General features: G+C 43.0%; 1 protein-coding gene across 1 annotated transcript in view; it reads right to left on the reverse strand.

Moving 5' to 3' along the window:
* LOC121541444 (carboxyl-terminal PDZ ligand of neuronal nitric oxide synthase protein-like) overlaps positions 1–24633 on the reverse strand; it is a 120872-nt gene extending 96239 nt beyond the window's left edge. The window contains exons 1-2 of the mRNA XM_041850452.2: positions 23984–24633; positions 3238–3309 (exon numbers count right to left, since the gene is read on the reverse strand). Of these exons, the coding sequence (XP_041706386.1) occupies positions 3238–3309; positions 23984–24088 (177 nt within the window). The 5' untranslated portion in view covers positions 24089–24633. The remainder of the gene's footprint in view (positions 1–3237; positions 3310–23983) is intronic.
* Positions 24634–25131: the final 498 nt, after the last annotated feature.

The raw sequence follows: 25131 nt of genomic DNA on the forward strand, positions 1-25131 counted from the left end.
CTCTCTCAGATATCTCAATTCTTATTAGCCAATACCTGTCACATGATCAGGTCCTTCTCACAGCTAAGAAGTAGGCTACAAGTGAAGACAGACACATCGGGAATGCAACTTTGCGCGTCCCTCACATTGAATTCTGAGGCGTATATTGAAGATGTCAGAAAAACTGTCCACGTTTAGCCAGCTTTTCGTAAGCCAACAAGATGAGTAGGCCTAACACGTTTAGCCAGCTTTTCGTCAGCCAACAAGATGAGTAGGCTTAACGAACAGCAAAATCATTAACCTATGTCAATCTACTATCCCCCATGGTACAAAAGTTGACCTATTCAATTGGTCAACTTGTCCTTCTGTGCAAGAAATACAGTACATTAGGAAAATATCCAGACCCCTTGACTTTTTCCACATTTTGTTACGTTACAGCTTTATTTTAAAATTGATCACATCGTTTTTTTCCCCCTCATCAATCTACGCACAATACCCCATAATGACAAAGCGAAAACAGGTTTTTAGAAATGTTTACAAATGTATAAAAAAATATATTTAAAAAATATGACACTTACATAAGTATTCAGACCCTTTAGTCAGTACTTTGTTGAAGCACCTTTGTCAGCGATTACAGCCTTGAGTCTTCTTGGGTATGACTCTACAAGCTTGGCACACCTGTATTTGGGGAGTTTCTCCCATTCTTCTCTGCAGATCCTCTCAAGCTCTGTCAGGTTGGATGGGAGCATTGCTGCACAGCTATTTTCAGGTCTCTCCAGAGATGTTCGATCAGGTTCACGTCCGGGCTTTGGCTGGGCCACTCAAGGACATTCAGAGACTTGTCCCGAAGCCACTCCTGCGTTGTCTTGGCTGTGTGCTTAGGGTTGTTGTCCTGTTCGAAAGTAAACCTTCGCCTCCAGTCTGAGGTCCTGAGAGCTCTGGAGCAGGTTTTCATCAAGGATCTCTCTGTACTTTGCTCCGTTCATCTTTCCCTCAATCCTGACTAGTCTCCCAGTCCCTGCCACTGAAAAACATCCCCACAGCATGATGCTGCCACCACCATGCTTCACCGTAGGGATGGTGCCAGGTTTCCTCCAGACCTGACGCTTGGCATTCAGGCCAGAGAGTTGAATCTTGGTTTCATCAGACCAGAGAATCTTGTTTTTCATGGTCTGAGAGTCCTTTAGGCAAACTCCAAGCGGGCTGTCATGTGCCTTTTACTGATGAGTGGCTTCCGTTTGGCCACTACCATAAAGGCCTGATTGGTGGAGTGCTGCAGAGATGGCTGTCCTTCTGGAAGGTTCTCCCCTCTCCACAGAGGAACTCTGGAACTCTGTTAAACATATTACATTTACATTTTAGTCATTTAGCAGACGCTCTTATCCAGAGCGACTTACAGTTAGTGAGTGCATACATCTTTCATACTGGATCCCCGTGGGAATCGAACCCACAACCCTGGCGTTGCAAGCGCCATGCTCTACCAACTGAGCTACAGGAGGCCATCGGGTTCTTGGTCACCTCCCTGACCAAGGCCCTTCTCCGCCCGAGTTTGGCTGGGCGGCCAGCTCTAGGAAGAGTCTTGGTGGTTCCAAACTTCTTCCATTTAAGAATGATGGAGGCCACTGTGTTCTTGGGGACCTTCAATGCTGCAGAAATGTTTTGGTACCCTTCCCCAGATTTGGTTTTTGCTCTGACATGCACTGTCAACTGTGGGACCTTATTTAGACAAGTAATCCATTTTAGAATAAGGCTGTAACGTAACAAAATGTGGAAAAAGTCAAACGGTCTGAATACTTTCCGAATGCACTGTAAATATTCAGAACATACGCTGGTACAGTTGTGGGATGCGGTAGATCCCACATTTATACAACCACTTGCATCAAAAAAACTTTTAAAAGCAATGAGGCTGATGCAACAGATCAGAACGTTTAGCTTAAAATGTTAATAAACTATTAGGCTATTTATTCACATTATAAGCGCAGCAATGCACACAGCAGTAGGCTATAAGCGCGAATGTTCCAAAATGCAATCAATTGTTCTCAAAAGTGACGGCAAATGCGATTATACATGTAATGCTTTTATTATAAAGGTGCATTTTTATGGTGAAAATTATCTTCCCCAAACTTGAAACTAACGCGCTGCTTATGTATGCCAGTTAGGCTCTAAACCCCTTGTAAAGCGGATTAATGTGCTTAATTTTAAGAAGTTATTTGGCCACTTTAGTTGTGATACAAACCTTATCAAAACATATAGGCCTATGGGCTAGGCTACATGAGGTGTGGGACTATGATTTGAAAAAGTAGTTTCTTGCCTTAAACTGGGCATCATTCACAAGGGATAATATATCATTCACAAGTGATAATACATCATTCACAAGTGATAATACATCATTCACAAGTGATAGGCTAATATTGTCACCCATCAGACTATTCTTAATTTAATGTAGTCTTTACATATATTAAATAATATATGTGTGAAATTAGTTTTGGTTTAGAATGAACTATTATCATGCACCTAGGAACAGGGGCATGGGGGGAAAAATACATGTGGGTCCCCTGTAGCTCAGTTGGTAGAGCATGGTGCTTGCAACGCCAGGGTTGTGGGTTCGTTTCCCACGGGGGGCCAGTATGGAAATGTACGCACTCACTAACTGTAAGTCGCTCTGGATAAGAGTGTCTGCTAAATGACTAAAATGTAATGTAAATGTCTATGTACTTAAATAGCGAATGGAGGACACTTTTCCCTTGGTTCATTTTCATGCCAGCCAGGTAGGCTATACTCCTGTTGTAAAGCGAAGCAATGTGCTTAAAATTAGGAAAGTTGATGGATAAATAAATATAGTAGGCCTAGCCTATAGAAAGCTGATGGGATCCTCTTTTTAATAGTGGCCATCAAAACTCTGTTTTTTCACGCAATTGCATAGCCTATAGAAATGTTGCACAACATGAGCTCATGGGCTCTCATGAAGTGTTTTATTTGATTTTCGAAAAAATGTGCATTGATGTCAGTGTGATTAGAGGGACAATAGAGTGCTGAGTACCAGGCAGTTAGCAAGTTTGGTAGGCTACTAATGACCATCAGCAGCATCATAGCTTGGAGAAGCCTAGTTACCATGACAAACGGTCACATGGAATTTGACTGCGGTCATGACTCGTGACCGCCGGTGTGGCGGTAATATGGTCACCGTAACAGCCCTAGTCCTAGGTCTCGCCAGATTGAGCGTCCAACCGTTTTGTCATGATGTGTATGAGGTCTTACCCTGATCCTTCTCATAGCTGCTACGATCTCCATACGACTGTTGGGCCTGGGAACGTCCAGACTGCCCACATACTGCACAAAACACACAAAGTTAGAAAAAGAACAACACACACAAGACACATGTTATAGATAGCAATACAAAAGACATAGGAACAAAGTTATAGATAGCACAAGACACTCAACATACAGTACAGTTATAGATGCAACAAAACACAACAACACTAGGCTATTGAGAACAATACTATAAAATGCATGACACCTCTCCCTTTAAAAGGGGTCACGTTAACGCAGGATTCTGCATTTTTCACGCAGAAAAGGAAAGATAAAATGCAGAAAATATAGGTTTTGTAAACGCAGATCTAAAATGCTTCTTATTGTACATTTTGCTTGGCTTAGGGTTCGCTCCAAATCATGAATGTAAAAGGGCTCATTTTGTGCTTCAGTTAAACCTGGACTTGGGGGCAGGCGTAACATAGTAAACACAAATCTGGGACTCCAATTAGTATGATATGTTACATTTCGTATGGTATGTATTAATTTGTGGATGTCCGTCATCCATTTCTTAGTATATGTTACGAATTACAATTCATATAATATTTTCTAAATTGCAATTTGTATGATATGTTACGAATTGCAATTCGTACAATATGTTACGAATGCAATTCCTACAATATGTTATGAATTTGAAAAACGTATAATATGTTACCAATTCCAATTTGTTGTTGCTATCGTTAGCTAGGTGGCTAATGTTAGCTAGGCTAGGGTTTAGGGTTAGGGTTAAGGTTAGGGTTAGGAGTTAGGTTAAAGGGTTTGCTAATTAGCTAAAATGCTAAAGTTGGGTTGGTAGACGTTCGAGTGATACGCCCGACCAACCACCCTACTTTCGTTTTTGCCTTAAATAACCTTCTGTCTTATGTAACCATACCAAAACGTAACATATCATACTAATTGGAGTGTTCCAGATGTACGTTTACTATGTTACATCTAGTCTATAAGATTAGGCTGTTCAGTTGCACTTCTCTACTTGGATGAAATATCTTTGCTCTCATCATTGGATCACCAGACAGCGCTCTGACTGATGTGTAGGCTACTTTTGTCTGGTACTTTCCTCAGGTGTAGTTCTTCTCCAGTAGCCGGTTAAAATGCAAGATTAACTTCAAGCAAAACATTATTTCTATCATAAACATTAGAAATATGATGGCCGTGCATCGTTTTGCAAGAAAGACCTTACTTTTTCATTGTAAGCTAATGTACTTATGTGTGGCTGCTAGCCAAATAGCATTGCAATTCTGTAGTCATCTGATTAAATGATTTACTGTAGACTTTGTGTGAAGAAAAACTATAGTTGCACGCCCCTTATCACTCTATTGAAGCAAATAAAACACTGACTTTCAATATAAAACACAGGTGAAATGGTTTAAAACGCAGATTTTATGATGGTCTGTGTTTCGAAAATGCATATTTTTGAAAGCTAATGCGACCCCTTTTGTAATTATCCTGTGTAAGTAGCCTACATGGTTATGCATAGCCTAGTAGCCGATTGCAACCAATAACTAGATGGTAATTGTCCTTGAAGAAAAATTGTGTGACTTGCTTCAGCTCTTTAAAAAAAAATTTTTGTGGCAGTGGATAGGATAGCCTGAACATGTGGAAGTTGGTTTGGTGTCTCTAGCTTGAACAGTTCAAGAGTTACTGTTGGTGAGTTATTTTATGCAAATGCATGCTAATTTATATATTTATATATTTGAAGTTAGGATATCCTGAATGTTTTAAAGATCGTCTTGTAGCTTAATTGAACAAGGAGCAGGACCATTTGGAATAGCTACCTCTGTATTTCTATGGTTCTCATTCAAACTCATGTTTAATTTATGCACATTTTTAATGGTTATATTTCAAAAAGTATATGTAGTATCAAAAATCATTTGACAAGAAATCTAAGTAGGGTCAGTCTGAACATCTAAATGTTGGTTTGGAGTTGATAGCGTAAACGGTGAGGAGATACTTTTTTGCCATTGAAATGCATTGGTATCATTAGCAACGGCTCCATTTTGGCTGCTCAATGACGAGACATGAGAGAGCTGTTAGCTGATGTTAGCTATCTACTTTTCATCACTCTACACTCCGACAAACAGCTGTAACTTTTGATTGGTAGCAGATAATTCTGTTCTGATACCAGACTTGAATAGCAGAGAAGTAGACCAAGATGTCATATCCTCTTTGTGTCTAAAGTGCTGGGAAATGGGTCAAAAATGCAGTTGTTTGGAAAAAGTATTAATGCGGTTACTAAAACAGCTGTATCATCGGATCGGTAATATATTTTTGGTCCGGCTTCAGATTTGAATAGCTGAGAACTAGAGGAAGAGTTCATACCCTATAACTTTTTGTCTAAGTATTTGGGAAAGCGGTCAAAGTAGCTGATTTGTGTCAAGTTACATGATTTACAGTAAATATAATAGAATGTTGGGAGTGATGATGTCACAATTGGACCTTTAGAATCTCAAGTTTAATACTTTTAAAAAGTATAAAAGAGACCAGTCTTGTTTTTCAATGTTAATTAGAGTTTGCTGCAAATGTCTGCTGCTAGGAAGTCTACGCAGTCTATGATATTTTTTCATCACAGACAAGCGAGTGCCCAAGTTACCACGGTAACAGCCCGTCCCTTAAAGGGGCAGCTGAATATTTTTGTCTCACCTAATGATTGTGCTTGATTGGGCATGGATCCCTCTTAAAAACTTTACATATCATTAAAACACTTAAATACTTTAATTGTTCTCCCAGATTTATTTGTGTGCTTCTACATTTCTACTTAGGAACACATCATGTACTCCTTGTAAAAAATGTCAGTGTAGAGCCCTGAACTATAATAATAATAAATAAGCCATGTAACCAATGATGTAGTGCTATTTCTTTTGGGTGAGGGAGCGCAAATGTTGTTTTAAAATGACATCATTTCCTCAATCAAAGTTTGTACCGACAGATGTAGCCAATTTAATAGCCTATCATTATAGAATATTCATAGAAAAATGCATCCTCCAATTGCAACGTCTGTCTATGCCCACACATAGGCTATTGTCTAAAGAAAAAAAATAATGTTTAATCCTCTCAAACACCAAGTTAGGCATTGGCTACCTAATTTCAAAATAGGCCATCATCACTGTCAATCGTGAATTATTCTTCTTTATGTTTAACCAGTGAAACGTTCAAACTGCATCTCCATGTGTTGCTCCATGCCAATCATTTCATTGATCTCAATCCGTTTCATGGGAATATGCATTTAGATCTTCTAGAATTACTGTTTCATGAGCGGATTAGAGAAGATGGTGTTAACAAACTACAACGTGTGCAACGTGGCGTTGGTGGATGGAGCGAGACATGATGTCCCAGATGTGCTCAAATGGATTCAGGTCTGGGGAACGGGCGGGCCAGTCCATAGCATCAATGCCTTCCTCTTGCAGGAACTGCTGACACACTCCAGCCACATGAGGTCTAGCATTGTCTTGCATTAGGAGGAACCCAGGGCCAACCGCACCAGCATATGGTCTCACAAGGGATCTGAGGATCTCATCTCGGTACCTAATGGCAGTCAGGCTACCTCTGGCGAGCACATGGAGGGCTGTGCGGCCCCCCAAAGAAATGCCACCCCACACCATGACTGACCCACCGCCAAACCGGTCATGCTGGAGGATGTTGCAGGCAGCAGAACGTTCTCCACGGCGTCTCCAGACTCTGTCACATCGGTCACATGTGCTCAGTGTGAACCTGCTTTCATCTGTGAAGAGCACAGGGCACCAGTGGCGAATTTACCAATCTTGGTGTTCTCTGGCAAATGCCAAACGTCCTGCACGGTGTTGGGCTGTAAGCACAACCCCCACCTGTGGACGTCGGGCCCTCATACCACCCTCATGGAGTCTGTTTCTGACCGTTTGAGCAGACACATACACATTTGTGGCCTGCTGGAGGTCATTTTGCAGGGCTCTGGCAGTGCTCCTCCTGCTCCTCCTTGCACAAACGCAGAGGTAGCGGTCCTGCTGCTGGGTTGTTGCCCTCCTACGGCCTCCTCCACGTCTCCTGATGTACTGGCCTGTCTCCTGGTAGCGCCTCCATGCTCTGGACACTACGTTGACAGACACAGCAAACCTTCTTGCCACAGCTCGCAGCTTAGTGGTCCTCTGTAGCTCAGCTGGTAGAGCACGGCGCTTGTAACGCCAGGGTAGTGGGTTCGATCCCCGGGACCACCCATACACAAAAATGTATGCACGCATGACTGTAAGTCGCTTTGGATAAAAGCGTCTGCTAAGTGGCATATTATTATTATTATTATGTGCCATCCTGGATGAGCTGCACTACCTGAGCCACTTGTGTGGGTTGTAGACTCCGTCTCATGCTACCACTAGAGTGAAAGCACCGCCAGCATTCAAAAGTGACCAAAACATCAGCCAGGAAGCATAGGAACTGAGAAGTGGTCTGTGGTCACCACCTGCAGAACCACTTCTTTATTGGGGGTGTCTTGCTAATTGCCTATAATTTCCACCTGTTGTCTATTCCATTTGCACAACAGCATGTGAAATTTATTGTCAATCAGTGTTGCTTCCTAAGTGGACAGTTTGTGTTGTTTAAGTGTTCCCTTAATTTTTTGAGCAGTGTATTAGCCTTTCTTGTATTTTGTTTCAATCAAAGCATATATCCTGCCTAGTGGTGCGCTCTGAGATTTGACGCATGAGATTATTTTAATTTGTTTTACTATTCAGCTTCAGCTATCCATCCAAAAATCTCATTAGAAATGAGAAGGTGTTTTTGGTGTAGCAGTAACGCGTTATAGGCCTATTATGGTATGGTATTATATTTGGCTCTGTTATGTAATAATAAATAATATAATATGCCATTTAGCAGACGCTTTTATCCAAAGCGACTTACAGTTATGCGTGCATAATTTTTTTTTTGTGTATGGGTGGTCTCGGGGATCAAACCCACTACCTTGGTGTTACAAGCGCCGTGCTCTACCAGCTGAGCTACAGAGGACCACCTATGTAACATGCTAATTAATAATTGTGATCTTGACAGACGTTGATTCAGCTTTGATCTAACTTTACTAAATGAGCACCATTGTGAGAAGTGATAATCTTTTATTTGTAATAATAATAATAATAATAAGTGACGAGTATGACTATTATAGGCGTAGGCAAGAGATCTTGATTAAATGTAATTTTAAGTGAAAGGATTGAAAGGACAGCGCCAGGATCACGCAATGATGTTAATTAAAGAAGTTGAACGAACTTGTGGTGCTGAAGGATAGTTCAAGGATAGCTCTGTCATTCGGCCAGTTAAGGAACAAACAATAATAATTTGCAGTAGGTCTATAGCCTTGCAGTACGCTTACAGCCTCATACCATACGACTACATGGTATAGCTATTTGTAGGCTATAGCCTACTGTAAATACAAATACATATAGCTTAATATTATTGCACTGTTTGTGAGGCACTTTGTTAATTCTTGATGTTCAGTTGTAGAACCGTTTTTACTATTGTATCTGCAGTACCAGTCAAAAGTTTGGACACAGCTACTCATTCAAGGGGTTTTCTTTATTTGTACTATTTTCTACGTTGTAGAATAATAGTGAAGACTTCAAAACTATGAAATAACACATATGGAATCATGTAGTAACCAAAAAAGTGTTAAACAAATCCAAACATATTTTATATTTGAGATTCTTCAAATAGCCACTCTTTGCCTTGATGACAGCTTTGCACACTCTTGGCATTCTCTTACCCAGCTTCACCTGGAATGGTTTTCCAACAGTCTTGAAGGTGTTCCCACATATGCTGAGCACTTTTTGGCTGCTTTTCCTTCACCCTGCCGTCCGACTCATCCCAAATCATCTCAATTGGGTTGAGGTCGGCGATTGTGGAGGCCAGGTCATCTGATGCAGCACTCCATCACTCTCCTTCTTGGTAAAATAGCCCTGAAGGTGTGTTGGTTCATTGTCCTGTTGAAAAACAAATGATAGTCCCACTAAGCCCGACCAGATTGGATGGCGTATCGCTGCAGAATGCTGTAGTAGCCATGCTGGTTAAGTGTGCCTTAAATTCTAAATAAATCACAGACAGTGTCACCAGCAAAGCTCTCCCACACCATAATACCTCCTCCTCCATGCTTTAAGGTGGGAAACTACACATGCGGAGATCATCTGTTCACCCACACCGCTTCTCACAAAGACACAGCGTTGGAACCAAACATTTTGGACTCCAGACCAAAGGACACATTTTCACTGGTCTAATGTCCATTGCTCATGTGTCTTGGCCCAAGCAGGTCTCTTCTTCTTATTGGTGTCCTTTATTAGTGGTTTCTTTGCAGCAATTCGACCATGAAGGCCTGATTCACACAGTCTTCTCTGAACAGTTGATATTGAGATGTGTCTGTTACTTGAACTCTGTGAAGCATTTATTTGGGCTGCAATTTCTGAGGCTGGTAACTCTAATAAACTTACCATCTGCAGCAGAGGTAACTCTGGGTTTTCCATTCCTGTGGCGGTCCTCATGAGAGCCAGTTTCATCATAGCACTTGATGGTTTTTGCGACTGCACTTGAAGAAACTTTCAAAGTTCTTGAAATGTTCCATTTTGACTGACCTTCATGTCTTAAAGTAATGATGGACTGTCGTTTCTCTTTGCTTATTTGAGCTGTTCTTGCCATAATATGGACTTGGTCTTTTCCCAAATAGGGCTGCCACAGTGGCTGTGTCACGTATACGCAGGGAGTCAGGAATCATGTGCAAAAGGAGAGTTTAATAACAATGATGCAAGGTAAATGAACAAAACAGGGGATGTGTACTGAACATGAAAACATACCAATACTGCCTGATGACTGAGGCTACTGAGGGCTAAATAAAGGGAAGGTAATCTAGGTGATGAGGAAGTCCAGGTGTGCGTAATGATGGGGAACATCACCCTGACGCACGGTTACAGACGCAGGACGACGCAGACGCAGGTCAACACAATGTTGGGTCCAGGATGTTGGCCACCGGAACCCAACAGCGCTCCTCTGGGCCATACCCCTCCCAGTCCACCAGGTACTGAAGCCGACCCCTACAACGTCGGGAGCCAAGTAGGGACCTGACGGCATAGGCAGGGGTCCCATGGATGTCCAGGGGAGGCGGAGGAGTGTCTACGGGGGATGGCATCAGCCAGGGGACCAGGAACCACCGGCCTGAGGAGGGAAACATGAAAAGAGGGTGAGATCCGGTAGTTGGTGGGGAGTTGTAAACGGTAAGTTACATCATTGACCCTCCGGCGGACCTTGAAGGGCCCCACAAACCGGGGGCTCAGCTTCTGGCAGGGCAGGCGGAGAGGGAGGTTCCTGGTGGAGAGCCAGACGTGATCACCAGGATGGAACACGGGAGCCTCACTGTGGTGGGGGTCCGCCTGATCCTTCTGAAAGCAGACTGTGTCCACTGTAGGGGCCTCGGTCTGGCTCGGAGTCCATGGAGCCAGTGCCGGCTGATATCCCAGGATGCACTGGAAGGGAGTCAGCCCGGTGGAGGAGTGAAGAAGTGAGTTCTGGGCGTACTCCGCCCAGGGAAGGAACTGGGCCCACTCCCCCAGTCGGTCCTAGCAGTGACTCCTTAGGAACCTCCCCAGCTCCTGGTTAGTCCTCACCACCTGCCCATTGGACTGAGGCCCCCAGCACCTCCATGAAGGCTCTCCATACCCGCGACGTGAATTGGGGGCCACGGAGACTATGTCCACTAGAAGCCATAGTGCCGGAAGACCTGCTGGAACAGTGCCTCAGCGACCTGGAGAGCGGTAGGGAGACCAGAGAGAGGGATAAAATGGCAGGATTTGGAGAATCTGTCCACAACAACCATAACAGTGGTGAAACCATTAGACGGGGGGAGATCAGTAACGAAGTCTATGGACAGATGGGACCAAGGCCGCTGAGGCATGGGAAGGGGAAGTAGTTTCCCTTCTGGAGCGTGTCGGGGGGATTTAGTTTGGGCACATATGGAGCAGGAGTTGACATAGTGGGCGACGTCCTGCGCCAAGGTGGGCCACCAGTACTTATCGTAGAGGGATTGGATAGTGATGGTGATACCTGGCTGTCCAGCGGCGAGGCATGTGTGTGCCCAGGTCAACAGCTGATCTCTTACCCCGTGGGGACGTAGATGCATTCTGGAGGGCAGGTAGCAGGAGCAGGTTCCCTCTCCAGAGCCTGGCGGATGTCCACATCTACGTCCCAAAACACGGGGCCAATGATACGGGAGGACCGATTGATGGGCTGGAGGGCACTTACAGGACTCTCAACCGGTGTGGAACCACAGGGTACGGGAAAGCAGGTCTTCCGGCATCCTGGTCCCCAGGTGGTGATTTTCATCCTCGACCAGGAGATGGGGGGGTTATGACATTGGAGCCACGGGTGCAGTGATTATGAGGAAGGGAAGGCTTTCCTGGTGCATGGGTCCCACGGTGAGGGTGAGTGGTGCTGTGATGTGCGTGATTGTGCCGGATCTCAATAGTTGCTTATCCAGTGGACCGGAAAAGGAGAGGAGAGCGGGTACGAAGTTATGTTCAGGGAGGAAGCGAGGGCCTGGTCGATGAAATTCCCCGCGGCCGCTCTGCCTGAGAGAGGTGTGTGCCCCTACCTCCATGGGTTCAAGCTCTGCCTCAGGGACAGCCAAAATATGGAAAAAGTCAAGGGATCTGAATACTTTTCGAATGCACTGTAAATTATAACTACTTAAATGTGCATAAATTAGCATATCATACCCACCAACAATAATTGTAACTCTTGAACTGTTCAAGCTAGAGACATCAAACCAACTTTCACATGTGCAGCCTATCCTATCCTATCAACCGACCAATCAATCAATCGATCTATTAATCAATCAACCTACTTTCACCAACAAGGAACGAGTCCTACAGGCGGCGGAGCTCTCCCAGACTCTATGTACACAGCCCGCATTACAGTGTTGCTCACAAAAGACAAGGACCCTCTATCCTACTCGTCCTTCCAGCCCATAAGCTTGTTGGATTTCAACTACAAAATAATTACCAAATTGCTCGCCAAAAGACTAAACACTCTTCTTCCCAAAATAATAAAAGCGGACCAAACTGGATTTATTAGAGACAGGTACTCTTCTGATAACATTCACCGTCTTTTTGATATTATAGATCAAGTAAACACACAGAAGACCCCTGTCCTGCTGGCTTCACTGAATGCTGAGAAGGTGTTCGACAGGATGGAGTGGAGCTTTCTGTTCTCAGTCTTAGAAAAGTTCAATATGGGCCCAAACTTTATTAAATGGATTAAGTCCCTATATTCTCAACCAAATGCCATGGTGACTACTAACGGTCTTAATTCTGACAGATTCCCTTTGGGACGTGGCACAAGACAAGGATGCTCACTGTCCCCCCTGCTCTACTTGTTGGGGGCGGAGCCTTTGTCGGAGTTGATAAGGAGCAATCCAAGTATTATGGGTGTTTCTACAGGCGGCCTTCAGCACAAGATTTCGCTCTCTACTCGGATGATGTCTTGCTCTACATATCCAACCCTGAGAAATCTCTCCCTCCCATTTTAGACACAATTGCTCAGTACTGCAAGTTTTCAGGATATAAGATACATTTTAACAAATCCATTGTTTGCCCTCTCAATCTTACACTCACCAGCTCTATGAAGACACTCTGCCCGTTCCAATGGAAGACACAGGGGTTTCAATACCTTGGGATCTTTGTAGCACCAGATCTGAATTGCCTTTTCAAAGAAAATTATCTCCCACACCTGGATCTCCCTCCCAATTAGCTTAGTCGGAAGAATCAATGTTATCCATATGAACATCCTCCCTAGATTGAACTATTTATTTCAGATGCTCCCATGCTATCTCCCAGTTTATTTTTTCAAAACAACCAATCAAAGCATCACCAAATTTATATGGGGCAATAAAAAACCTAGGCTCAAGTTCTCCACTCTATCGAAACCTGAATCTAAGGGTGGTCTTGCCCTTCCCTGGCTTCAATTGTAGTACTGGTCTGCCCAAATCCGCAACACGTTAACATGGATCTCAAACAGACAAGACCTAATGTGGATTCAGATAGAGGCCCATCCTGTGGTTCATTGCCCCTAAGCTCAATGATATTCATTAATAACTTTAGTGAAGTGGGCAACATAGCCAAAACCTTTGTGATTTACAGCACCCTACTAGCATGGAAGGACTGTAAGAAATACCTTGGCATTTCCTCCCAAATATGCTCTCACTCGCCAATAGTATGCAACCCAGACTTGCCAATAGCCCTGTTTCATCAGAACACAACTACACTGAAATCCTATCAAGAGCTCTGCAGTGAATTCAATGTGCCTAGATCCATTCTTGAAAAAATATCTTCAAATTAGTCATTTCCTCATTCACTTCCAAGGAGAGGTTTAGAGCTCAGCTGAATGAAGTTGAGACCCTTCTTGCTACAGCACAATCCATCAAAGACAAAATATCCTATATCTATAGACTTTCCTCCTTTACTCCTTTGAAAATAATCTGGGAAAAGGACCTTTGTCTGACTATCAGTGATTATTTATGGGCGGATGTTTGCGACAGGGTATCCTGCTCCTCTACTAATGTAAAATTTAAAGAATCTAATTACACATTTTTTCACACATTTTATTACACCCCAGTGAGACTCCATAGAATAAATAAACATTTCTCCTGATTGTAAAAGATGTAACTCTGAAAGTGGAACCTATATGCATGTATTTTGGAGTTGTAGAGAGATTACCAGATTTTGGCAATCTATACATACTGCTGCACAGAAAATATTAGATGTACAGTTTGATATGACCCCGTGTCTCTATATTCTTAATGCCCAGCAGGACTTCTTGATCCAGACAGAGAAAATGTGTTTATGACTATCACATCGCGTTATCGACCCCACAGAGCGTTATCGACCCAGAACATATCCGTTTTTCCGCCGGAATCACTGAATCACTGGACCTTTAACTCCGGATTCATCGCTACCAGCTAGCTGCAACAAAATGGACGCTGTGGTCTGGCTAATAATCCTGAGCTAGGCCCATCTCCCGGCTATCTACCTCTCTGTCAACCGGACGGGACCACCTAGTGTTGACACGGAGCCCCGCCGATCCTACACGACTGGTCTGCCGACGAAATCGTCTGATGTGGTTACGACGTTAACCACAAAGATTCCATCTGCTAGCCCCGGCCCGCTAGCACACGCTAGCCGTGGCCTCTTACTCGCTAGTGCTTTACCACCGGACCGTATGATAACTCAGCTATACAGATGATGTCTGCTGGACTGTTCCTTTTTACGGTACTACATCCTGTTTATGTTTAGCCTCAGCCCAAACATGGTTAGCTTATTGTTGTTTCGGTTATTTCTAATTGTACTATTTCACTGTAGACCCCCCAGCCCAGCTAAACCTGCCTTAGATAGCTCCTTTGTCCCACCCCCTATACACGCGGAGACCGACTCAATTGATGCCTCCAGCGATGCTATCTCTTTCATTGTTACCCAACGCTTAGGTTTACCTCCACTTTACTCATATCCTTCCATATCCTTGTCTGTACATAATGCCCTGAATCTTTTCTATAACACCCGGAAATCTGCCCCCTTTATTCTATGTACCCAACGCACTAGAAGACCAGTTCTTAAAGCCTTTAGCCGTATCCTTATTCTAGTCCTCCTCTGTTCCTCTGGTGATGTAGAGGCTAACCCAGGCCCTGCAGCCCTCAGTATCACTCCTACTCCCCAGGCGCTATCATTTGCTGACTTCTGTAATCGCAAAAGTCTTGGTTTCTTGCACATAAATATCAGAAGTCTACTTCCTAAGTTTGAGTTATTCACTGCGTTAGCACACTCTGCCAACCCTGATGTTCTAGCAGTGTCTGAATCCTGGCTCAGGAAGGCCACCAAAAATTCTGAAATTTCCATCCCCAACTATAACATTTTCCGTCTAGATAGAACTGCCAAAGGGGGTGGAGTTGCAATCTACTGTAGAGATAGCCTGCAGAGCTCTATCATACTATCCAGGTCTGTGCCCAAACAGTTTGAGCTTCTACTTCTAAAAATCCACCTATCCAGAAATAAGTCTCTCACTGTTGCCGCTTGCTACAGACCCCCTCAGCCCCCAGCTGTGCCCTGGACACCATATGTGAATTGATTGCCCCCATTTATCCTCAGAGTTTGTACTGCTTGGTGACCTAAATTGGGATATGCTTAATACCCCAGCCATCCTACAATCCAAGCTAGATGCCCTCAACCTCACGCAAATTATCAACGAACCTACCAGGTACAACCCTAAATCCGTAAACATGGGTACCCTCATAGATATCATCCTGACTAACATACCCTCTAAATACACCTCAGCTGTCTTCAACCAGGATCTCAGCGATCACTGCCTTATTGCCTGCGTCCGTAACGGGTCCGCGGTCAAACGACCACCCCTCATCACTGTCAAACGCTCCCTAAAACACTTTAGCGAGCAGGCCTTCCTAATTGACCTGGCCCAGGTATCCTGGATGGATATAGATCTCATTCCGTCAGTAGAGGATGCCTGGTTGTTCCTTAAAAGTAATTTCCTCTCAATCTTAAATAAACATGCCCCATTCAAAAAATACAGAACTAAGAACCGATATAGCCCCTGGTTCTCCTCAGACTTGACTGCCCTTGACCAGCACAAAAACATCCTGTGGCGTACAGCATTAGCATCAAATAGCCCCAGCGATATGCAACTTTTCAGGGAAGTTAGGAACAAATATACACAAGCAGCCAGGAAAGCAAAGGCTAACTTTTTCAAACAGAAATTTGCATCCTGTAGCACTAACTCCAAAAAGTTTTGGGACACTGTAAAGTCCATGGAGAATAAGAGCACTTCCTCCCAGCTGCCCACTGCACTGAGGCTAGGAAACACTATCACCACCGATAAATCTACAATAATCGAGAATTTCAACAAGCATTTTGCTACAGCTGGCCATGCTTTCCATCTGGCTACCACTACCCCGGCCACCAACTCTGCACCCTCTGCTGCAACTTGCCCATGCCCCCCCCCGCTTCTCCTTCACACAAATTCAGACAGCTGATGTTTTGAAAGCGCTGCAAAATCTGGACCCCTACAAATCAGCTGGGCTAGACAATCTGGACCCTTTCTTTCTAAAACTAGCCGCCGAAGTTGTCGCAACCCCTATTACTAGTCTGTTCAACCTCTCTTTCATAACGTCTGAGATCCCCAGAGATTGGAAAGCTGCCGCGGTCATCCCCCTCTTCAAAGGGGGTGACACTCTAGATCCAAACTGTTACAGACCCATATCCATCCTGCCCTGCCTTTCGAAAGTATTTGAAAGCCAAGTTAACAAACAGATCACCGACCATTTCGAATACCACCGTACCTTCTCCGCTATGCAATCCGGTTTCGAGCTGGTCATGGGTGCACTTCAGCCACGCTCAAGGTCCTAAACGATATTATAACCGCGATTGATAATAGACAGTACTGTGCAGCCGTCTTCATCGACCTGGCCAAGGCTTTCGACTCTGTCAACCACCGCATTCTTATTGGCAGACTAAATAGCCTTGGTTTCTCAAATGACTGCCTCGCCTGGTTCACCAACTACTTCTCAGATAGAGTTCAGTGTGTCAAATCGGAGGGCCTGTTGTCTGGACCTATGGCAGTCTCTATGGGGGGTGCCACAGGGTTCAATTCTTGGGCCGACACTTTTCTCTGTGTATATCAATGATGTCGCTCTTGCTGCTGGTGACTCTCAGATCCACCTCTACGCAGACGACACCATTTTGTATACATCTGGCCCTTCATTGGACACTGTGTTAACAAACCTCCAAACGAGCTTCAATGCCATACAACAATCCTTCAGTAGCCTCCAACTGCTCTTAAACACTAGTAAAACTAAATGCATGCTTTTCAATCGAACGCTGCTGGCACCCGCCCACCCGACTAGAATCACCACTCTCGACGGGTCTGACCTATGTGGACAACTACAAATACCTAGGTGTCTGGTTAGACTGTAAACTCAACTTCCAGACTCACATAAAGAATCTCCAATCCAAAGTTAAATCTAGAATCGGCTTCCTATTTCGCAACAAAGCCTCCTTCACTCATGCTGCCAAACATGCCCTCGTAAAACTGACTATCCTACCGATCCTTGACTTCGGCGATGTCATTTACAAAATAGCCTCCAACACTCTACTCAGCAAATTGGATGTAGTCTATCACAGTGCCATCCGTTTTGTCTCCAAAGCCCCATACACTACCCACCACTGTGACCTGTACGCTCTTGTTGGCTGGTCCTCACTACATGTTCGTCGTCAAACCCACTGGCTCCAGGCCATCTATAAATCACTGCTAGGCAAATCCCCGCCTTATCTTAGCTCATTGGTCACCATAGCAGCACCCACCCGTAGTCTGCGCTCCAGCAGGTATATCTCACTGGTCATTCCCAAAGCCAACACCTCCTTTGGCCGCCATTCCTTCCAGTTCTCTGCTGCCAATGACTGGAACGAATTGCAAAAATCTCTGAAGCTGGAGACTCTTATCTCCCTCAATAACTTTCAGCATCAGTTGTCAGAGCACCTTACCGATCACTGCACCTGTACACAGCCCATCTGAAATTAGCCCACCCAACTACCTCATCCCTATATTGTTATTTATTTTGCTCTTTTGCACCCCAGTATCTCTATTTGCACATAATCTCTTGCACATCTAGCATTCCAGTGTTAATACTATTGTAATTATTTTGCACTATAGCCTATTTATTGCCTTACCTCCATAACTTGCTACATTTGCACACACTGTATATATATTTTCTGTTGTATTTTTGACTTTATGTTTTTTACCCCATATGTAACTCTGTGTTGTTTTTATTGCACTGCTTTGCTTTATCTTGGCCAGGTCGCAGTTGTAAATGAGAACCTGTTCTCAACTGGCTTACCTGGTTAAATAAAGGTGAAATAAAAAAAATAAAAAATAAAACATACTTTGCCAAGAAATGTATTCTCCTACTGTGGGCTTCTAATTCTTCACCTACATTTAAAATGTGGATTGACCAGATTGTTGACTTTCTTCCTCTTGAAAAGCTCACTGACCTCCGCAAGAGACAGCCCAGGTTTGATAGACTCTGGTCTCCACTACTCAACTATATTTCAAATTGGACAGAGTGAATGGGGTGATTAGGGAAATGAGTGTATATACATATTTACAGGTGCTGTAAAAACGAATTATTTGCTCGTTGTCTCAGCTAAAGCTGGAAATAGCTAACATGATCACAGATAGTGCTGCTGCAAATGTGTTTGTTTGATATTTTATTATATTATATTATTTATGTCTGCCACATCTGTGAATGTGGAATGTGTTTTGTTTGTTGATTGAAAAACAAGAAAACTTTAAACTTTAAATTGAAAAAAAGAAAGGAGGAATCCCATTGGGCAATGAATGGAGGAACGTATATCGCCCCACCTAGCAGACTGTCGACCAGTCGCGTTCACGTTGTCATGCTGTGGCACGAGGTTTCTAAGCTAATCGTCACGCAATCCCTTCTCAAAGTCAGGGTATGAGTCGAGAAACGTGCCTAATGTCACAATTCCAAAGCTATACAATATTACAGATAGCAAGTTAATTATCTCACATGCCGGAAAAGATTTGTAATGTTGTACTTCTTGTTGAGAGCAGTTAGCTGTTAGCTACTTTTGGTCACTCTAAACTCTGACAAAACTCAAGAAAAATGTTGTTAGTGAGCATTTCTCCTTTGACAAGATAATCCATCCACCTGACAGGTGTGACATATCAAGAAGCTGATTAAACAGCATGATCATTACACAGGTGCACCTTGTGCTGGGGACAATAAAAGGCCACTTTAAAATGTGCAGTTTTGTCACACAACACAATGCCTCAAGTTTTGAGGGAGTGTGCAATTGACATGCTGACTGCAGGAATGTTCAACAGAGCTGTTGCCAGAGAATTTAATGTTCATTTGGTTTTAGAGAATTTGGCAGTACGTCCAACCAGCCTCACAACCGCAGACCATGTGTAACCACGCCAGCCCAGGACTTCTTTCACATTTTTAGTCATTTAGCAGACACTCTTATCCAGAGCGACTTACAGTTAGTGAGTGCATACATAATGTTTTTATTTTTCATACTGGCCCCCCATGGGCATTGAACCCACAACCCTAGCGTTGCAAACGCCATGCTCTACCAACTGAGCTACATCCCTGCCGGCCATTCCCTCCCCTACCCTGGGCCAATTGTGCGCCGCCCAATGGGTCTCCCGGTCGCGGCCGGCTACGACAGAGCCTGGATTCGAACCAGGATCTCTAGTGGCACAGCGATGCAGTGCCTTAGACCACTGCGCCACTCGGGAGACTTCTTCACCTGCGGGATCATCTGAGGAGGGGTGACGGGGGTGCTGAGGAGTATTTCTGTCTGTAATAAAACCCTTTTGTGGGGAAAAACTCATTCTGATTGGCTGGGCCTGGCTCCCCAGTGGGTGGGCCTATTCCCTCCCAGGCCCATCCATGGCTGCACCCCTGCCCAGTCATGTGAAATCCATAGATTAGGGCCTAATTCATTTATTTAAATTGACTCATTTCCTTATATGACCTGTAACTCTGTCCCCGTTCAAGGTGTTTGGTGTGGACTATGGAGCTGTAAAGTCATTAAGGTAAGTGGGCGTGCACCTAGCCCTTACAGGGTACCTTCGAGAGGGGGAAGGTTGTGGAGAGGTAGTGGAGGGCTCTGTCATCATCAACCAATTAGTAGACAATTAGTATGCAATGCCTACTCATAATTAGTTCAAATCACACGATGCTCACCAATGATGTCATTGGAAACACTTTTCTTCCGCTATCTTTTTCACATATGTCGGTGTTTGGGTTGTGCTGGCGATGATGAATACGAAGTTGAACAATGTTGAAGTTTCCCTTTATGTGAATGAAAAAATTATAGTTTAAAAAGTATAAGATATCAAAAAGTTAAAATAGCACACTATTGCAGACCTTTATACACGTTTTAAAGTTTGAAAGGCATTTCTAGCTTAAGGAGTAGCGTGGAGAATAATAATAAGTCTAACGAAGATTTTAAGTCATGACTTTTGCTTTGCAAGTCCCACCTAATAATAATAACTAGATGGTAATTTTCTATGAACAAAAATGTTGTGACTTGCTTCAGCACTTTAAAAGTATTTTTGTGTCAGTGGATAGGATAGCCTGAACATAAGAAAATTGGTTTGGTGTCTCTAGCTTGAATGATTCAAGAGTTACTGTTGGTCGGTTCTTTTATGCTAATCGATGCAAATACATATATATACATATATATATATTTGTTGTTGATCAAAGTTTTTAAGAATTTGATGTTAGGAAAGTGGTCAAAGTAGCTGATTAGTGTCAAAAGTTACATTGTTTACATGTAATAAAATATGTTGGGAGTGATGATGTCACAATGGGACCTTTAGAATGCTGAGGAAATCCCATGAAAGTGGATGGAGGCCAAAAAAAAAGGACAACAACTTTAATAGATTAACAAGTATAAAAGACAGAAGTCTGAACGACCTTTCTAGCTTAAACGGTGTAAGAGGAGCAGCATTGTAAAGGATAATAATAACTATAAGTCAGAAATAATTCTTACAATATCTAAAGTGTGGCTGCTGTCGCAAGTCACATAAATTACATGTAGCCTACTCATATTGTGTAAGCCTATATAGTGCCTTCAGAAAAACAATGTGTCACTGGCCTACACACAACGGAATTATGTTTTTTGAAATGTTTGCAAATTAATTTAAAACGAAAAGCTGAAATGTCTTGAGTCAATAGGTATTCAACCCCTTTGTTATGGCAAGCCTAAATAAGTTCAGGACTAAAAATTACTACCTCATCTCTGTACCCCACACATACAATTATCTGTAAGGTCCCTCAGTCAAGCAGTGAATATCAAGCACAGATTCAACCACAAAGATCAGGGAGGTTTTCCAATGCCTCGCAAAGAAGGGCACCTATTGGTAGATGGGTAAAAATAAAAAAGCAGACATTGTACATCCCTTTGAGCATGGTGAAGTTATTAATTACACTTTGAATGCTGTAACAATACACCCAGTCACTACAAAGATACAGGCATCCTTTCTAACTTAGTTGCCGGAGAGGAAGGAAACCGCTCAGGGATTTCACCATGAGGCAAATGGTGACTTTAAAACAGTTACAGAGTTTAATGGCTGTGATAGGAGAAAACTTAGGATGGATCAACAACATTGTAGTTACTCCACAATACTGTGGAAAGCTCTTACCCAGACAGACTCACAGCTGTAATCGCTGCCAAATGTGATTCTAACATGTATTGAAAGAGCTTGAAGAATTAAGTCATTAAGTCATGTTAAACAATATTATTGCACACAGAGTCCATGTAACTTATTATGTAACTTGTTAAGTACATTTTTACTCCTGAACTTATTTAGGTTTGCCATAACAAAGGGGCTGAATAGTTATTGACTCAAGACATTTCAGCTTTTATTTTGTAATTCATTTGTTTAAAAAAATGAAAAACATACACTGAGCGAAAATATAACCGCGACATGCAACAATTTCAAAGATTTTACTGAGTTACAGTTCATATAAGGAAATGAGTCAATTGAAATAAATTCATTAGGCCCTAATCTATGGATTTCACATGACTGGGAATACAGATATGCATCTGTTGGTCACAGATACCTTAAAAAAAAAAGTAGGGACGTGGATCAGAAGCCAGTCAGCATCTGGTGTGACCACCATTTGCCTCATGCAGCACGACACATCTCCTTTGCATAGAGTTGATCAGGCTGTTGATTGTTGTCCCACTCCTCTTCCATGGCTGTGCGAAGTTACTGGATATTAGCAAGAACTGGAACACGCCGATGTACACGTCGATCCAGAGCATCCCAAACATGCTCAATGGGTTACATGTCTGGTGAGTATGCAGGCCATGGTAGAACTGGGACATTTTCAACTTCCAGGATATTTATCATGCTGAAAAATGAGGTGATGGCGGTGGATGAATGGCACGACAATGGGCCTCAGGAGCTCGTCACGGTATCTCTGTGTATTCAAATCGCCATCGATAAAATGTAATTGTGTTTGTTGTCTGTAGCTTATTCCTGTCCATACCCTAACCCCAAGGCCACCATGGGGCACTCTGTTCACAACGTTGACGTCAGCAAACCTTTTGCCCACACGACGTCATACATGCTGTCTGCTATCTGCCCGGTACAGTTGAAACCGGGATTCATCCGTGAAGAGCACACTTCTCCAGCGTGCCAATAGCCATCAAAGGTGAGCATTTTCCCACTGAAGTCGGTTACGACGCCAAACTGCAGTCAGGTCAAGACCCTGGTGAGGACGACGAGAACGCAGATGCGCTTCCCTGAAACGGTTTCTGACAGTTTGTGCAGAAATTATTCGGTTGTGCAACCCCACAGTTTCATCAGCTGTCCGGGTGGCTGGTCTCAGACAATCCTGTAGGTGAAGAAGCCAGATGTGGAGGTCCTGGGCTGGCATGGTTACACGTGGTCTGCGGTTGTGAGGCCAGTTGGACGTACTGCAAAATTCTCTAAAACAACGTTGGAGGTGGCTTATGGTAGAGAAATTAACATTCAATTCTCTAGCTACAGCTCTGCTGTTTAATCAGCTTATTGATATGTCACACCTGTCAGGTGGATGGATTATCTTGGCAAATTAGAAATGCTCATTAACAGGGATGTAAACAAATGTGTGCACAAAATTGGAGAGAAATAAGCTATTTGGAAACTTGGACATTTTCTGAGATCTATTATTTCAGCTCATGAAAAATGGGACCAACACTTTCATGTTGTATTTATATTTTTGTTCAGTATAATTCCCCTTTGACATTATGGGGTATTGTGTGTAAGCCAGTGACAAACAATCTAAATGCAATCCATTTTAAATTCAGGCTGTAACACAACAGAAAGTGGGAAAGTCAAGGGGTGTGAATACTTTCTGAATGCAATATATAACTAGTTATTTACTTTCGACTGTTATTATACTGGTATAGGACACTAGTGTTATATAAGCATCTTGTAGGATTAATCTCAAATAATCTCAAATATCATTATATTATATATATATATCATAATATCATTAGGGTTATATTCTATGCGTTTTAAATACTCAAAATGGGAAAATGTTCTGTGTTTTCTGTTTAGCCTAGTTTTGAGAAATCAATTACCAATAGTTTGAGCAAGAACAACTTAAGAACAGTCAATATTGAGTACTCTAGTGAGAGTAGGACCTACAGAGATGGAAGGAAATATGAACGTTTGCAGGTTTAGAAAACCTACTACTAGAAAGCATATTATTGGCTGGGGGAATTATTGATAAAGTATCTAAAGCCACTAGAAATAAGTCATGTCCTCAGGCTACCACACATTTGCAACTGTCCTGAACTTAATAACGCAGCCATGTAATAAAGAAAACTATCGGCTAACCCGAATGTAGCCAACTAAACTCAACTCCATGGTGAAGAAAGTTTCTGATGAGTTTCTCACTCCCATTGGTAGAGTTAATCAGAAACTTTCTTCACTATGGAGTTGAGTTTATTCAGCCACACAGAATGAGACTTTTGAAGTCGGACACCAAATGATAACAACGTGACGGCGGAATTGTTTCAAGACGCGCGATTGGGAAAGACAAATAAAAGCTATATAGGAAAAACATCAAAGGGCCTTAATTGTTTATTATAGAATATTTAGCCGTGAATTTCACCTTCGCTTGGAAATGGATCCCGTGTTGGTACGCCTCTTCATTGTCGAGGGGGACCGGCGAATCCACCACATCGTCCACCAGATTGTACCTGTTCCGTCCAGGCATCTTCAGTCGTATTCCCCCGGACCTTCTAGGCTACCAAACGCAAGTGGAAAAAACAATACCGGGAAGCGATGTTCACACGATAAAGAATGTTATCCATGACTGACACGGGATGATACAGCGCGACCTCCCAGTGGAGACAGTCCATTGTTGCGATATGTCCGCGAGTGACGTGCAAAGCGCAGGGAGGGAATCACGTTTGGCCACCTCTTTTTATTTTATTTCAAGAGCGCCTAGTCTGGCTGCTGGCACTCATTTTGTCATTACATGTTTCTCTGTTAGAAAAACAGTGACTTCTCTCAATGCCCAGAAAGGTAGGCTTCTTAAATTTTTATGCTTGCTCTGGAAATGTGATCCGGAGGTTCAGAGCGGTGGGTGTGACGCAATTGCTGGGTCTCGGACGGCTAGCAGAGTCCAAATCGAGCTCGGTAGCGGAGGCTGCGCGCCTCCAAATTTTGTAAGAATGTGGATAGCTCTGTATTGTATTGCTTTGTACTGCTTTCACACACACACAAAGAGAGAGAGAGCGAGCTCTAACAGCAAATATGAATTTAGCATATTCATTTGAAATACACCACCAGTCAAAAGTTTTAGAACACCTACTCATTCAAGCGTTTTTCTTTCTTTATTTTTACTATTTTCTACATTGTAGAATAATAGTGAAGACATCAAAACTATGAAATAACACATATGGAATCATGTAGTAACCAAAAAAGTGTTAAAAAAATCTAAATATATTTTATATTTGAGATTCTTCAAATAGCCACCCTTTGCCTTGATGACAGCTTTGCACACTCTTGGCATTCTCTCAATCAGCTTCATGTGGTAGTCACCTGGAATGCATTTCAATTAACAGGTGTGCTTTCTTAAAAGTTAATTTGTGGAATTTCTTTCCTTCTTAATGCATTTCAGCCAATCAGTTGTGTTGTGACAAGGTGTGGGGGGTATACAATGAGGGGGAAAACTATTTGATCCCCTGCTGATTTTGTACGTTTGCCCACTCAGAAAGATTTCTGGCTCCCAGGTGTCTTTTATACAGGTAACGA

This window comes from Coregonus clupeaformis, chromosome 27, assembly GCF_020615455.1.
Source record: "Coregonus clupeaformis isolate EN_2021a chromosome 27, ASM2061545v1, whole genome shotgun sequence".
Taxonomy (NCBI): Eukaryota; Metazoa; Chordata; class Actinopteri; order Salmoniformes; family Salmonidae; genus Coregonus; species Coregonus clupeaformis.